Below are 17,628 nucleotides of genomic sequence, written 5' to 3' on the forward strand. Positions count from 1 at the left end.
CTAAATCCAAATTTAAATATTAAGTATTATAGTATTTCCAAACCAATATTAAATTGTTCGTCAAAACATGTGGGAACCATATACAGGATAATTTCAATTTAGGCAAAAGCAAATGTGTAGATTTTATGATGCTTTGAACTAAGGCAGAGCTCTGGGTTGAGCAGAAATATTCCCTCTTTCATTTCATATCCCATAATCCAATTGTACATGACCATGCCAACATCTGTTTCCAGTGAATGTCCAAGAACATATCCCAGAATACACTCGTGTTTGTAGCAAGTTCTTGCGACCTCTTGTCAGAGAGGGAATTTATAATGGGTAGTGTATTTTTTGTCACATTATATGCTAGTTTAAAGTCTATGGTGTAATGCTGTGATCGCTCAGAACAGAAGATCCATTGTGAGGTTTAGGAGAGACCCTCAGCCATGAGGAATAGAGAGGTTCCAGAAGGGGAAGTTAATACTAGAAAAAGATGGATCAGCAATTTTTTCCACACAAATAAAAAAACAGTTTTTCTAAAGAGAAGCTTGTGGTCCTCAGAGCAGTTTATCATGTTCAAATGCAATGCATGAAGCCCTTAACATGATAATAAGATGCAATGACTGTGACTTTACAGAATTTTTTTTTATGTCAATTCAATTTGAAGCTTTAAGGGTACATCGGCTATGAAGACTTTAATCGTTTATATTTGCTTTAAACTACTAAAATCCATTGATAAAAATGCATCAAATATTTTTATTACTTTAAAAATCCCAACATGTAATACTTATTTTAAAGGGAACATTTCACAAGACTTTTTTAAGATGTCAAATATATCTTTGGTGTCCCCAGAATAAATATGTGAACTTGTAATGTTTAAGCTCAAAATCTCATATAGATAATTTATAATAGCATGTTAAAATTGACACTTTGTAAGTGTGTGCAAAAATGTCCCATTTTTGGGGTTTGTCCTTTAAAATGCAAATGAGCTGATCTCTGTACTAAATTGCAGTGCCGTGGTTGGATAGTGCAGATTAAGGGGCGGTATTATCCTTTTGACATCACAAGGGGAGCCACAATTCAATGACCTATTTTTTCACATGCTTGCAAATAATGGTTTACCAAAACTAAGATAATGGGTTGATCTTTTTCACATTTTCAAGGATGATAGAAGCACTGGGGACCCAATTATTGCACTTATGGAACATGGAAAAAGTCTGATTTTCATGATATGTCCCCTTTAAGTTGTGAAGGCACCCATTGTGTTTCACGCATAGTGCATTCTGGGTCGATGACGTGTAATGGTTGACCCAAATATTACAGCAGTGGCGACCGGTGACCTCTGCGGCGCAAATTCTTAATATGTGTTTGGAGTGTCGTGCGTCAAAATATGTGTAAAAATAATTTATGATAAAGAGACGCTCAGTTTCACAAAATACTCGCAAGACACTAACTTAACACTAAACTCTGATTACACATTAGATTAAGCGAGTATCTGGCAAACGCTAGCGTCTCTTTTATCATAAACCCCTTCAAAGCGTTTGCAGCGTGCACATATTTTGACATTAAATTCAATTCAATTAAATTCAATTTTATTTATATAGCGCTTTTTTATAAGTGTTAATTGTTGCAAAGCAGCTTTACATGAGAAGATGTAGAGGAGAACACAGAAAATCAATAGATAATATAAGAAGTAGAGATGACGCGTGATGCAAATGACGTGCCGGACGCACATTGGACTTAATAAATGTTTTGACCAGCTTTGCATCGTGTTCCCTCGAAAACGAAGTCAATGGCCACCAATGCATTACAGTTTACTATAGTAAATACTAGGGATGCACCGATAGGATTTTTTTTTGGGCCGATACCGATTTAAACAGACAACTTCTGGCCGATACCGATGTCGATACCAATATTAAGCACTTGTATACAATACTATACAGTTGGTCTATTAGCTAGTTTATTTCTGCATCAAATTATTTTTAACATGGATTGGATCTAATTAACATTCAACTGACCAACATAATAAGAGAGGCACAAATTAAGCTAAAACAAATATAATAAGACCGCATGACAACCTTCAAAGGTGGTTTTTGCTATTCAGCATTTATTTTATTAACAACATTAACTCATTTTTTTACATATAATGGATTTCTTTATGCAGTTAATTAATAAACAATCGGTATCGGCCTTTCTCGTGCTATTGCCTATATGCCGGTGGTTTCAAATTCATCAAAAATCGGCCGATAAATATCGGCGGCTGATACATCGGTGCATCACTAGTAAATACTATGTTATCTAGTACACTGTAGAAAGGGAAAAGTTGGATATGCTTACTTAAATTGGTAACACTTGAAATTTTACTTTAGTTTACCTTAGGGGAAGAATACCGAGCCCCTAAGGTGACATTGGAGAAAAAAATCTAAAGTTTAGTTTCATGTGCTCACGTGAAACTTTCATGTGCTCACGCGTGAATCTATTGCGTGTGCACGTGAATCTATTGCGTGTGCACGTGAATCTATTGCATGCGCACATGAAACGTTTGCTAAGGTGACATTGGAGAAAAAAAATCTAAAGCTTAGTTTCACGTGCGCACGTGATAGTTTCACGCGTGCATGCAAAAGTTTCACGTGCGCACGCAAAACTAAACTTTATTTAATTTTTGCTCTATGTCCCCTTAGATGCTCCGTAGAAGAATTTAAGTTGAATAAACTTAATTTTTTAAGTTGAAGTAATATTTTTAATGACATGCAGGTGTCAAGACCATATGCATTTAAAATGCTCATCTTCTGTTTTATTTGTTTACCGCTTTTACCTCACTGCAGAATTTGATTGTAACCCTTTGACTCATGTATTGTGATGTAAACAAAATGGCGGCCTCTGAAAGAAAATATTTTTTCAAAGTTTATTAAAACTATGACATTTGTACTGTTTTTAATTTCACATGTATATAGCCAATCCCAGTGTTAATTTATATGCCATACATGTGTTTATAGCTGGGGTACTCTCCATTTATCTTTCTCTCTTTGTTTATATCTGATATTTAGGGATCGATTGCGCACAACCACTAATGTTTTGGGAGACTCTATTGGTGCTGGCATTGTGGAGCACCTGTCACGTCACGAGTTGCGCTCTATGGACGCTGAGCTCGGAAACTCTGTGGTGGAGGAGAACGAGACCAAGAAATCCTACCAGCTAATATCTCAGGAGAGCGAATGCGGGAATGCCAAGATCCCTGACAGCGAGACCAAAATGTAGCCGCCTGTTTTTCTGAGGAGTTTTATTCATGGAAAACTGGAGTTTTGTACAAACATTAGTGACTTAGCCAGACACTAGTGATGTCCGACATTCATCTCAAATCTCTTATACACACTTCAAAGACATACAGATGTGTCGAAAGTCCACTGTACAAGCCGATATGAATGTGTGCAGTGCTCAAGGGTCCTTTTTACTCTGTAGATTTAGTAAACTAATTTGACTGAATTTTTATTAGGAATATTATTCATTAATCTAGATGCAGGTTTGGTTTTATAGTTGTTTAATAGAAACTGAATACCATCATGGAAGAAATTTGTTTTGTAAAACTTCAACTTAAATTTGAATAAATAAAAATGTAATTCATCATAATCTGCTCAGTAATGCGCAAAACAGAGTAATGCACAGTTTAAAGAAAATAGTAATAGAGGTACGTGTTATAATCCTGAAGTTGGTGATCATGAAACACAAGACATGTGACAGGTCATTTTTGGAAGCTTTAGTTGGAAAGTGAAATAGTGGGTCCAAAAACACCAACACAGAACAATGTTTTCATGCAACACAATAAAAGTGTCTTTTTTTGTATACCAGGTTCAAATCTGTGAAGTCATTCAGACAATGTATGAATTTATTTGAAAAGTTCATGATGTAATGGATATTATTCCAAGCCTTTATAGATGAATGTAGTTTGAATAAACAGAATAAAGGAATGTTTAAATACAGAAATCATTGTGGTCAAGTCTGCTCTCACTGCTTGTATTCATTTTAAGTGGTTAACATTTATTGGTTTTAGATGCAGTTGCATTGTAAATAATTTGCTGTAGTTATGTGGCATTTTTACAGTAATTACTGTCAATTTAAATTTATGGTATTTACTGGCAATAGTTTGTTCAAAGTTAAATGAACATTAAACATTAAAAAGCCTTTATCTTTACAGAAAACCTATAAAACAACAGCCTCATGGAAAGCATTCAGGGAACCAGAAATATTCATAAACCCTTTTCTGTTTTTTCCCAAATTTTGGTTCCAAGAATTATTTGCATGAGTGTGTTATTTTAGTTTTATTCTGTAAAGATAAAGACTTGATGGTGTTTGGTGTTCATTTGACTTTGAATAGGCTGTTGCCAGTAAATAACAACAATTTTAACGTAAATTACTGGCAAACAGCTGTAATACTGTAATTTCTACAGAATTTTTTAACAGTGTGCCAAATAACACAAAGAAAACAACAAGTGTGATTTGTCCTGAGGAGGCAATAAGAAGTGCTATAATACAAAGTACCAGGATTGTTCAGAGGAGACGCATAACGTATTTAAATGTACACATTATGATAAAAACCACAATAATGCAATAAAGCACAAAAAAAAGATGTACACAGTAGCAACAAAATGATAAATGTGTAAAATTTACTATTTAATTAAAGTAGACTGAGCAAGTGACAATAAACACAAAAGTTTTGTGTTAAACAAACTTCACTTTACCCTGAACCTTTGTGCTACGTCGCCATCTAGTGGTAAAAATCTGTAAGTACAGAGACAGCAGGATAGCACTGTGTGTGTTATAACCTTTCACCTCCTCTCTGCTAGTGTTTGAAGAACAGGCGACAAGAACAAAAATATTATGTAATGTTATAGTCTGTCATTTTCACGTGCTATAGGACAACTCACATTAAATGTATTTGCATTTGGCAGACGCTTCAATCTAACTTACAGTGTCTTACAAGGTAAGGTATACATTTTTTTAAATCAGTGTTCCCTGTGGAAGTTTTTTTTCTGCCAATTTTAAATAAATAAATAAATAAACAATACAATTTTAATTCGCATTTAAATTAAAGCCAAATTTACTATTTCATTGTAGAAAGTTGTGCGCAAAAATATGCGCAAAAAATAAAATATGTATTTAATTTATTTAATTTTCAAGGTGATAATCCATCTTCCCAGTTGAAGTGGAAAAAAAGCAATTGATGTCGTGACATTTCATTTTCACTATAATCTCGTGGCAAGAACATTAAAATGATAAGGCAAATGTAAAAAAATATTTATTACATACATTATTATATACAATTTATTAATACTTAAGCAACAATAGTGACTAATTAAAAAGTTCACTTTTCATTTTATATTTTCTTTTATTTCATGGTTTTCATTTTCAAAGTCAACTTGCATGCAAATTCTATGTTAATCATTGCATGAAGTTTACTTGCTCAAGTGTCTGGGGCAGTTTTGTCAACTTTATTGCTAGATTTAGTAAACCCTTTAACAATGTTTTTTTTTACTACAAAAAAGTGACAAATGACAAATCTAACAACTTTCTGAATAAACCTTAGCTTCATATCTTTACTAAAAAAAAACGTCCATAGTTATCTGGGTTCAAACCCATTAACTTTTGCGCTGCTAAAACAATGCCCTACCACTGAGCTACAGACGGTTTCAGCAGTAACAACATAAACAAGCGGCTGTCGTGGTCCGCACGTAACTTCCGGTAAACTCCGCTAAGAATAAATAACAACAAAGTTCTTTAAACATATTTTATTTATATAACAAGCAAAAAAAACAACACATAAATTACCTAGGAAACCAAAACATTTGTTATTTTCGACGAGGCATTTGTTCAAGAGATCAGTTTAGCAACTAGTTAGACCATTAAAAAAAAACGAAACCGGGAAGTAAAGTTCGGATCCAGACATGTATCGCGTCAGCGCACGTGCGTCCGATGAAACCGTCTATAGAGTAGATGGTTTCATCGGATGAATGTGTGTTGTCGCGGTTACGCACCTGAACCAAAGTGAACTTCCTGTCTAAATTTGTTTTGGTCTGGCTAGTGGCTAAACTGATCTCCGAAACAAATACCTTCATAAAATGTTTGGTTTGCTAAAGACGAGGGGAAACAACGATATTGATCACAACTGTACAGAGAGGTTTGGCAAGGATTAAAGGACCTATAGTTAACATTGTATACATTCATTTTACACAGTAACGTTAGCTCAGTGTAATAGTTTATACAATTTGATATTATATATAACTATATAAAGAAAGTAATATTTTGTTTCCACTGTTATCAGAAATAAACTACTGTAAACGCACTTCTGTATTGATTATATGTGGAAATCTACCAGAAGTTGCGTTTTGTCCACAAAAGCTGTTTGTTTATGTTGTTGTTGCTGAAAGTGTATATAGGAGGATAACCAATTGAATAAAAATACTTTTTTGTATGCAAATTTTCCTCTTTTTAAATAACTTAATAACACAAACTAAATATAAATTAATTGTATTGTTTGTATCCAATGAAATGTGACAACCCAACAGAATATTTATGTACTGTTGTGATGGACAAATATTAGTAAAAAATAAATTCTCTACTTTTTTGTTGTTATTACATTTCTTTGCTTCATTTCTTTCATTATACAATGACTTCTTTACTGTCATGTACTCTATATATTTAATTTTCTATAATTTATTTTTTCCACATTCCTATACTCTTTTTCCTTGTCTCTACTATGGTTTAAAAGTATTTTCTACAAAGCTGTTTAGCAACAATGCAAAACAAAAATGAAAAGCATGACAGAAATCAATTAGAATTGAAAATCTGCCTGCAATAAATAAATTAATTGTTATTTGCCTACACTTATTTAGACAAAACTGGATATGTATATTGAAATAGAAGTAAAAAAAATCCCGATATGAAAAGTGTTTCATCATAAATCATTTGTGTTTTGAGTTCAGCTAACATTCCCCAACTAATGGAAAGCATCACATCTGTGTCTGAGGGAAAATATTCACGTATTTGCGTTTCCGGTCAATCAACAATTGTGCCAGCCTCGACAAACCAACAGTTGCGTGGCTGTTTGTTTGAAAACAAAGGCTTGAAACATTACGCAAATGTTTTAAATGGACAACATTTACCATCGTGGTTCAATAACAGCTGAATTTCTGTCCTGTCCACTTTGAAATACATATAAAATTTAAAGGGAAAAAGCTTGACCTCCCCCACCCCAGATGTAAAGATAGAGTTGGCTTGTTGTTAGCTGTCTCGGCTAATGAAACCCCGCTAGCCCGCGCTGATCTTTTTATAGCAGAGAGGGGGAGCCAGAGACTTACAGCAGACCGACAAACCAACCTCTCATCCCAACAACAGTCCCCTTATTTTTTCTTCTTTGAAGTTACCCCAAGATAAGGTAAATATATTATCACCTCACAATTCCTCCTTAGGCCTCTATTCGCGCTCCCTTGCTTTATTTCGGCAGCTTTCCGTTTGTTTTTCCTCGACGAAACGCCTCTGAGGTAGACGGACGTCGCAACGGCTCGGCTAGTGCTTCTCCTCCGGCGCGCGCCCGTGGCTGGAAGCGCGTGACCCGGCGTCGCTCTCATGCGCACAGTCCGAGGCTTCTGGGAAACTCGCCTAGGCCTCGCGACACAAACACGGACGAGTGTTTTTGTGCGACCGTTGGAAAACGCAAACGGATTATTCGCAAATATACCGTGCGCGCTGAAATGACCGATAACGTATCGTTGTGCGACGTACAGTCGCGCTGAAGAACGAAGGAAAGTGAAAAAAATGTTTTTTTGTTCGCGAGGGGGGATAGAAGGATGTGCGTAGCCGAGTTAGCTTTAGCCTTAGCGTATCGGTTGTTCTGACGAAATGACCGAACGATTCACCAACAGTTTATCCCCAAACCAAATGGGTTATTTAAAAGACGACTAAGGAATACAACCGACCCGGATTTTGATAACAAATGAACCCCTCATATCAGATCATTGCTAACTAGCGAGCTGCTCCACGGAATCTATTAACTCGCTAGTTAGCTAGTGCTTTGCTAATAGACGAAACAGTGTAACGTCTGTCATCTCTCGTTAACCCACAAAAGGCTTGAATGTGAGTTATGCTAAATGTTTACAAACTGAAGTTCATACTTTTATGAATATACGTTAGCCACGAATTATGTCCGATAAACGTAATGAGTGACTATAAAGCGTCAGCGTGACGCTTTGAGGATGAATGGTTTCACTCTCCAGTGATCGACTCCTGTTTTGTCAACACTGTGTTTTGGTCGTTTTGTGTCGCCATGCGTGTACAGATGTGAATCATCACTTGACTTGTGACTTGTCACTTTTTCCTGACTAGACTAGGTAGCGTTTAGGAGCCATTGTTTGTTTTAAATAGTAAAAAGCATAAATTTGCATTCCCAGTCTCATTTCCTTTGCAAGTCTTTTTCACCAAGTGGTTAGAAGTAGAAACTGACATTGCTTTTAGAGGATGTAATTCTTCCTTAGCTTTGTAGTTTTATTTTATATCGACTTATAATGAGCAGATTGGATTTTTCAGTGTCATCATATGCAATTGCTGCTTATGTTTTTATTTTAAGGCTGCATGCAAGCGATCAGAATGGATTTATGGTCAAATATTTGCCATTTTAAGGGCTCGGGGGATAACTGGTGTGAATGCAAGCCTCCCTCGTGCACGAGTTACCTGTCATCTGCTCATTCGGTAGTTTACCTTCCGAATACTGTATCACATGCAAATGAGTCATGAATATTAATGTACTGTACGTAGCCCGGATGCGGAAGTACATACTGGGACCAGTGTAACAGCTGCCTTCGTGAATTTACGAAAAGGCTTTCATTATTTTGTGTTAGATTTATTGCTGTTTCTTATTATTCCTAAATATGCATCTTAATATTTGTATTCAGAGTATTGTATATAAAATACTGTATTATTATGAGATACATTCAGCATTAAAGTTTAGTAGACTTTCAGTGTTTTTTTTTTTTTGCATCTGCTCTTTTGTGCTTGCCATGAGCTGTCCATCCCCAGCTGTCATTGGTCCCTTTAGGGAGACATGGTTTGGCCAGCATATCTAATCGAGGGGTGTGTCGGTGGACCATCCTCTGCCAGGCTTTAGGGGGTGTGTCCGTCAGGCTGTCTGCACTTTTGTAGATGTCATCTGTTTACCATAATGCTTCCCTGTGTGATAGTTGGTGTACACAGAAATCAATACAATGCATCTAAGTGGACTGATTCTCCCGAATGGCATTTATGCCAGGAAGTAGAGTGTATGTTTTGAAACAGGTTTTGTCAAAAAACCTCATGTAAACTTTCCTTTTTTTCTCCTTAGGATTGAGTGAAATGTGAGGGATGGTCAGCATATAAATCTCTTTGAGGAACTCTGTGTGTGTAGAACTTCTCTGGCCGGCCGTCAGTATGAATGGGGACATGCCGCATGTGCCCATTACAACCCTTGCTGGGATTGCTGGTCTCACTGACTGTAAGTACACACATTACACACGACAGACTTTCTGCAACAGTCCTGCCCACTTGTATTTTGTGAGTTTTATACTGGGTTTGTAAATTATAGTCGTATGTAAAGTCATGCTGTTTTTGCACATTGATGTCATACTTTTTTATTTATTTTACTGACCGGTTATTTTCTCAGTAGGTGATTTAAGTAAATATTATGCAATTTACTGAATTATCTAATAATAGATATGACTTTATGGTTGTATAACATATGAGCTGGTGTTTGCATCACATTGTTTCAGCAAAAATAACTAGTCATGATTTGAATATTATAACTGTAATGAAGCAGTATTATTTTCAAGATTTTGGCCATACTGCTAACTAGTAATTGACTAATATATTGCAGTATATCGGCCGATAATTAAAAAAATTTTATCAGCATGGGTCGATGAATCTTTCTGTTACTAATGTAAAGATACTCTGCTATAAAGCCAAGGTCTGACAGACAATAAAATGACCAATCATTGTTTACTTTTTAACATTATTTTTGTTATATTGCTTTATCAATATAGCTATCGTCCACACCCCCCCATCAATCGACCACTACAGCTCACTCCAAATTCTACCCCTATATAACAATATTCTAGTTATATTTATGTATTTTTATTTACTCAAATATCCTTTATTACCAACATTATAAAATAACTTTCAGTAAAGTTGTTTAATAAGCATCGGAGCTGACATGTGGTGCTTTTGCACTTTTGGCGACCCAAGTTCGATTCCCGGCTCATGGTCATTTGCCGATCCAATACCCCTCTCTCCTCCCTGTACTTTTCTGTCCTCTCCTTACTCCAGGGTTCCCACGGGCCTTTAAAATCCTTGAAAGTTTGTATGTCAGGGGGGGGGGGGGGGTGGTGGTTTAAAGCCCTGGGAAGTTTTTGAAAATATACATACATAGATACAGGTCATTGAAAGTGCTTGAATCTTTTTTTATGCAAGAAGGTTTCTGGGAAAAAAAACATATTATTCCCTGTATTGTAGGATACTATAAATATTCTGGCCTTTTAAGCACAAATGCTTAATGTTTGCTTTAAATGCTTTCGGTATATCTTCTGTATGCGAATGTTGATTCATACCAAAATGCTGTTTGCATAGTTGTATTTGACACATGAAAACGTCTCCGTTTACGTATGTAACTGTTGTTCCCTGAGAAGGCAACGAGACGCTGCGTCTCCCTTGCCATACTTCCTGCGTCCCTGTAACGTCGTCTTTGGCAATATTTCAGATAGCGATATACTTCCTGGCTCCTGCATCACCCTGTCTTTGTCGTTAAGCTTCACCATTGGTTGAATTTGACACATTCAGATGCACTTACCCCTGGAAGTGTCCACAAAGTGTCACCGCAGTGACGCAGCGCAAGTTCTTTAAAAGGGAACTGTAACAATGTATCTTAAAAGGTAACACAATGTAATCTTGCTCTCACTTGAAATGTGTCCCCACATTTAGTCCTTGAATTTGAGGGTATTAGTCCTGGAAAGTCCTTGAAAGGTCCTTGAATTTAAAGTTAACTAAGGTGTGGGAACCCTGTTACTCACTGTTTAATAAAGGGAACAATGGCTCAAAAAAAGTTGTTTAGTAAGCATAAAAGCCTGACAGATTTAAATTTCATTATAACTTTTTGAGATACAGTGTTTTGGAGCATCAGTGACGGCAGATGGCTTCTAGATTTTGTCCCCAGGGACTTTAATAATCAAAACATGTTTCATCCTCACACATTGTTTTTGTGTACAGTGCTGAACCAGCTGCCCCTGCCCTCCCCGTTACCGGGCACCACCACTAAGAGCCTATACAGTGGGCATGTAGCTGAGGAAGTGGGCCATCTGATGGGCTGCAGGGATGAAACTCTGGTTTCTCAACTCGCCAGCGGACTCAGCCAGGTCTCCACGGAGCACATGTGAGTTTCTGCTTGTGTTTACACCTCTCTTCTGCCTTTGATGTATACCACATCGGCTGCATACTCTTTGACACCTGTCCCTGCCTGTCTTGCCTATGACTGTCTGTACTGATACACATCATTTTCACATAATGACAGTTCATGGTGATTGTGGGCTATGACTTACATTTTGGTTTAGGTGTTTTTTACTTTTTGAAAGTTTTATGAAGCTTTGATTTCTGATAAAACAATCCTTTAATGAAAAATCACCCCAGTTTCACAGACAAGGCTGAAGGCTAGTCCTAGACTAAAACACATGTTTGAGGTGTCTCGACTGATAATAACTTGTACTGACAGATCTTAAAATATGCCACTGCTATTGATTTGTCTCAAGATACACACCAGTTATGTCTTTCACTAAGGCATGTTTATTAAAGATGCTTAAATTAACGAATGCCTGGTGCTTTAGCTAAGCTGTATCTGTAAATCCAAGCCTTAATGTGTAAATCCTTTGATCTTTTTCCATAGAGAGCTGAAGGACAGTTTGGGCAGTGATGAGTTGGAGGGAGATGTACCAGTTCTGCTGCAGCTCCTGCTGTCCAGAAACCCAAACATCTTCAGAAACAAGAGCACACCCAGCACTCCGCAGTATCCAGCACAGGCGGGTAAGAGTCACCCCAACCACGACACAGGTGTTTAGTAAACTTTTCTCTTTTGATGGTGCACATGTTATGCTTGTATTATGTTCGCTGTTAAGCAGTTGTTTACAAACAGTGTGGTGCTGTTTATTTCTAGGATATCTGAATATAAACATCTTTAACCTCCTAAGACCTGGGACCTTATTTATAAAGCATTTCCAGCCCTGTTTTGTGCATACGCCAGTTCTCACGCAAAGGTTGTGATCTAAAAAAAAAAAGTAACTTAATGAGAGAATGGGCTTGCATTGCGGCATATGAGGATGATTTATGTACGCACACTTGCAGGTGATCTTTGATTAATAAAGGGACCATTGCTTTGTTTTATAAGTCTTAATATGTTTTGCCCTATGGCATTTTTGGCTTTTGTGCGTACTAGGGATGCACCGATAGGATTTTTTTGGGCCGATTCCGATTTAAACAGACAACTTCTGGCCGATACCGATATTAAACACTTGTATACAATACTATACAGTTGGTCTATTAGCTAGTTTATTTCTGCATTAAATTATTTTTACTGAACATGGATTGGATCTAATTAACATTCAACTGACCAACATAATAAGAGAGGCACAAATTAAGCTAAAACAAATATAATAAGACAGCATGACAACCTTCAAAGGTGGTTTTTGCTATTCAGCATTTATTTTATTAACAACATTAACTCGTTTTTTAAAATATAATGGATTTCTTTATGCAGTTAATTAATAAACAATCGGTATCGGCCTTTCTCGTGCTATTGCCGATATGCCGATGGTTTCAAATTCATCAAAAATCGGCCGATAAATATCGGTGGCCGATACATCGGTGCATCACTAGTGCGTACGTAGACTTTTAATAAGGATCCTATGCACATTTTATATATACGTTTTATAATTGAGGCCCTTGGTGTGTCCACATACGTGGACATCACATTTTTTGTTGTTTGCACCATAATGGTTAATTCTGTGTAACTGGAACCTGTTGTATACAAACGTGGACAATGTTTAAAGAAAAATATTTGGTTATTATATTTTTTGGTTCATCCTAACCCCAAATAGCTGGAAGAAATCTAAAATGTAAGCCAAACCAAAGCTCGGGTCTTAGGAGGTTAAGGACATTTAATAAGTGTAATAACTTATATACACTAAACTTTTTAAAAGCAAAGGCTTGCTCTACATCGTAACAAGTTCACAAAATAATCCAATAATATACAGTTTTAGGCAAAAGTCTAAAGCCGGGAGTATAATCTTTTTTTTTTTACGTGTACGAATATATCTGCACTTGGCACATGCTCATTGCGACAAAATGCAATGCATCTCCTGGGCTATTGCTACATTTTCCTGTATGCTCATGCACGACCTGTGCACGGTTACAAAAATCCTGGGGTGTGGACACTTGCATATTCATTTTTACAAGATACAAACAGAAAATAAAGGAAATTTGATCACTATTTCATTACAAAACCAACTAATCTAATGGTCGCATGGTGGCCTAGGACAGTGGTTTTCAAACTGGGGGCTGTGAGATGGTGCCAGGGAGGCCCCAGTTTTATGACATTTTCTGAAATACATTAATTTATCATGAAGTTTGTGTAATTAAACCTAAAAAAAAATAAGGCTACTAACCAAAATCACAACTTTTTTGTATAATTTAATGTTTTTTTTATTAAAATGTTGAGTTTTGGAACAGTTTTTTGTCACAAATTTTCTTTGGGGGGCCGCGAAGGAATGTACCGTACACAAGGGGGGCCGCACACTGAAAAAGTTTGGGAACCACTGGCCTAGGACACAGTACTGTATGTGGCAAGAATTTGTGTTGTTGTGGGAATCAATCTAAATAGTTCATCAAATGGAGGAGCAAGAAAAACCTGTTGCTGTAATATGTAAAAGCATGCAATGCAGTTCTGTTACACTAGAGGTGCATGATGTCACATATGTGACGTTTTTAGAAATTATTTGTGAATTTCCTGAAAAAATTAATAATCAAATGCTTAAAACAAAAGTAATGTAAATGTTTCCTGCTTGTGTTGTTAGTAATTCAGAATCTCTCTGATGTTTCAGGTATGGGCCAGCAGTCAATGGCACCCCCATATAAAATCATGCACAGCCCAGTCTCTGGCAACTACCAGCAGGCACCCATGTCCCATAGTCCATCTGGGTGAGCCTCTTGTTTCGTTTTATTTAAGCATTAACTTAAGATTCATATTGTGGGAAGTCCAGTAGTTTCATATTGTACAAAACCAGCAACTCGTATTATTTCTGGATATAGCCATAATGCTTCATATTTCAATAACAACGTTATGACCGGTTCAGACTTACTGTTTGTTTGATTTGGCATTAACCCATTAGTGCTGGCTAAATATTTATTTGTTCACTCAGGAAAGTTTTGTCATTTATGTGCACCCGCATTATTCTGCATTTCAGCTGGTGATATGGGCTTGAAACAATGTGAATTTGCTAAAATGTTTTGCTTGTTTGATCAAACATTTTTAAAGTAAAAAAATAAAAGATAAACAAATTGTGTTTGTGTTGCAATTTAGATGTAAAACACTTACTCCTCTTTCAGACAGCCAACGACGTTAACGCTGTGTGTCGCCCGTCTCTTTCAATGAGGCGTTTCTAAATCTGCTTGTTATAAACAAATGAGTACCAGGATGACGTGAACTCCACTGCTTCGTTCTCATTGGTAGTCGCTCTCGAAATTCGCTCGACATTTGCATAAAGTTAAACTTTTCTTAACTTTCTCGCGTCACTGGACACGCCCATGCGGTCGCCAACGGCCACTTTCGCTCATGTCACTGGAAGTCGCCTGGTTTCCATTGAAATGATTGAGATTGCGTCGCTCTGCTACTGCTGGTCGCTGTCTGTCTGAATGGGGCTTTAGAGACGGTTTCCCGGACAGGGCTTATCATAGTCCTAAAATGCATGTTTGAGCTGCTTTAATTTAAAAATACCTTGCACTGACATCTTAACATATTAGTGCCATTGTTTTGTCTCAAGATGCACACAAGTATAGTGTGTGCATCTAAGGTTTGCACCAAACACACTTGACTTTATTGCAACAAACACACTTGACTGTATACGCTTGACTTTACCGTTAACTCCAACTTGCCACTGTGTAAGTTTGTTTAACAATGCAATTAAATTTTACCATTGGCTTTTAGTACAAAATGTTGAATTGCCACTTAAGTCGCTATGAATTAAAGTGTCATCTAAGTAAATAAATGTAATTTTGTTGACCCTCTCCGCAAGGAAATCTCCTTAAGGAACGTGACCTCTTGTTCTTTGTTTTAGGCGTTTTGTACCAGGGCAGTCTGGTTCTGGTGGACGTTTTCTGCCCCAGCAGAGCAGTCCGGTGCCCAGCCCTTATGCCCCCCAAAGTCCCGCTGCTGGTTACAGACAGTACCCCCACCCTCCAGCATACAGCCACCAGCACATACAGCCAGGTTTGCATTAAAACGTATGCTATACAACCCCTTTTTGAGTTTGTCGATTCTGTGGCTCATTCATACTTCTGCATTTGCAGGCTCAGTAGCAAGTCCAATGGTTCCAGGTGGCATGAGAAATGTTCACGAGAACAAGGTTAGAAGACAAATTTCTGTTTTATATTGAGCTTCAACAGGGTAGGGTGTATTATGAAAAATGTATTATGCATGTTTGTTTTGCCATCTGGGGTTTACTATTGAGGTTGGGCTTTACAGTAATGGCTATTTTCCTGTGCCAAAAAGTACCCTGTTTTCCATGACGAGTCACAGTTGGTATGATCCACTGTAATGGCTTATTGTGTTCATAATTGTGTCTCTTTTCTGAACCATCAGGATCAGATGAGAACATTCACGTCGTCTCATATCCTGCAGTCATCTCCACCCTACACCCCTCCTCGTGACGGGGCTTCAGACATGCTCCTCGGCTCTCCGGACAAGCAGCGTGGTCTGAAGCCTGGCGAGGGGGAACGCGAGCAAGCTGATAAGGCGGCGGTGTATGATATCGTGGGCTCACCTGCAAAAGACCACACTAAACTTTCCCTGCGTCGGTCACGGCCTGCGGACGTGGGGCTCGAGGGAATGTACCCGGGCTCGGACCCGGAGGGAGAACTTGTGGAGGCGCTGGCTGCAATAGAAAGGATGGAAAGTGAAGCAGCCATGGAAACGGAGCGCAGCGCTAAAGAGGTTCAGGACAAAGGTAGGCAACGGTGTCTCCAAATCAGCCTTATTTTCTTGTGTGAGCAATTAAAGCACTTCCCTTTTTGTTTGTGTCTTTTTTTAGATAAACCTTTGAAAAAGCGCAAACAGGATTCTCATCCTCAGGAGCCTGGCGCGGCTGGCACTGCGGGTTCGAGCTCTGGGGCTTCAGGTGGAGGAGGTGGGGCTAATGCAGGCCACAGGCTAGCTCCTCAAGAGGCCAGCGCTGCCGGTACCAGCGCCAGCCGGCCGGGCCTCCAGGTCAGCTTGGAACAGGTGGGCAGGGTAGAGGATGCCTGCATGGGCGTGCCCACCCCTGCCAGCGAGGCTCAACGGTGGCCTCAAGAGCCGCAGGAGGGCGTCACCCCGAAAGCTCTCAAGCACGAACATGCCCCCGAACACCGGCATCGCAATGATGACAAGCAGCCCGATACCCCACGACAGAAACACAGGCCCGAGGGTCGCCACGGTGATGCCAGCACACAGCGTGCTGCCCAGTCGGGGAGTAAACCCGTTGAGCTTCTTCCTTACATGCTGGGTGAAAACACCGGTTCTGGAGCGCTGAAGAACTTCACCATCCCAAAAATCAAGAAGGACGGAGGGGGAGATGTTCCAGATGGCTGGAAGCAGCCATGCGTGCGACTTGATAGACTGGAGTCCGAGGTTGACGTGATGAAAGGCGTCAAGCCTGTGGTTGTTCTGCAGAAGCTCTCCATTGACGAGGTGCAACGGCTCATGAAAGAGAGAGACTCGCGCGGCTCCAAGTCCAGCAAGAACAGACTGTCCTCTGGGAGATCTGGGAAAGGTAGGGGAACTCCTTTATCTTTGCTATATAGCAGTTTAAATGACGGGTGTCCTGCGCATCTTGCGATGGCGTATTCTTTTTGATTATACCTACAGACAGGGAGTTTTGTTTCTTGGCTGTTTGTGTTGAAGCAATTATGTGAAATGTGTTTCTTGGGGTGCCGAGCTGAATAGATATTGCATTGGGATTTTGTGTCCACCAAAGAGGACTTTTAGAAAATTGAGGAAATTGCTCTTATGGGAAGATGTCATTTGTTTGTTTTATTGTGGATTACAAAATAGTATTCAGTAGATTTATTTAATAGTAGTAGCATATCCGCTTGTATAGCAAAACGTAACTTTACTGTTAAAGAAGAGGGTAATGCTACTCAGTTGAACCATTATTACAGATGAGGGTTTGTCACAAGTGTTTTATTTATTTATCAGTTAAAAACAGAAATTCAACATATAAGCACTATTTAAAAAGGGAAGTTAATACACTAGTTAGTAGACTGTTGAAAGACTTTAGTTTTAATATTAACTTGCACTAAGTTGCCGGTTTAGAGGCCATTTAGATGACAACGTTT

The 17,628-nt window shown here is 38.3% G+C and overlaps 2 protein-coding genes across 4 annotated transcripts in view; both read left to right on the top strand.

Moving 5' to 3' along the window:
* Positions 1–3,960, top strand: part of slc1a3a (solute carrier family 1 member 3a) — a 20,681-nt gene extending 16,721 nt beyond the window's left edge. The window contains exon 10 of the mRNA XM_055198357.2: positions 3,027–3,960. Within this exon, the coding sequence (XP_055054332.1) occupies positions 3,027–3,237 (211 nt within the window). The 3' untranslated portion in view covers positions 3,238–3,960. The remainder of the gene's footprint in view (positions 1–3,026) is intronic.
* Positions 3,961–7,171: 3,211 nt separating this feature from the next.
* nipbla (NIPBL cohesin loading factor a) overlaps positions 7,172–17,628 on the top strand; it is a 52,853-nt gene continuing 42,396 nt past the window's right edge. The window contains exons 1-9 of one of the 3 annotated variants that reach the window (XM_073860452.1): positions 7,172–7,408; positions 9,347–9,496; positions 11,260–11,422; positions 11,930–12,093; positions 14,139–14,235; positions 15,372–15,523; positions 15,604–15,659; positions 15,896–16,259; positions 16,344–17,063. In XM_073860452.1, the coding sequence (XP_073716553.1) occupies positions 9,433–9,496; positions 11,260–11,422; positions 11,930–12,093; positions 14,139–14,235; positions 15,372–15,523; positions 15,604–15,659; positions 15,896–16,259; positions 16,344–17,063 (1,780 nt within the window). In that variant the 5' untranslated portion in view covers positions 7,172–7,408; positions 9,347–9,432. Of the gene's footprint in view, positions 7,409–7,646; positions 8,107–9,346; positions 9,497–11,259; positions 11,423–11,929; positions 12,094–14,138; positions 14,236–15,371; positions 15,524–15,603; positions 15,660–15,895; positions 16,260–16,343; positions 17,064–17,628 lie in introns of those variants that run through there. The other 2 variants (XM_073860455.1, XM_073860454.1) reach the window with 2 other exon arrangements.

Source organism: Misgurnus anguillicaudatus, chromosome 22, assembly GCF_027580225.2.
Source record: "Misgurnus anguillicaudatus chromosome 22, ASM2758022v2, whole genome shotgun sequence".
NCBI lineage: Eukaryota > Metazoa > Chordata > Actinopteri > Cypriniformes > Cobitidae > Misgurnus > Misgurnus anguillicaudatus.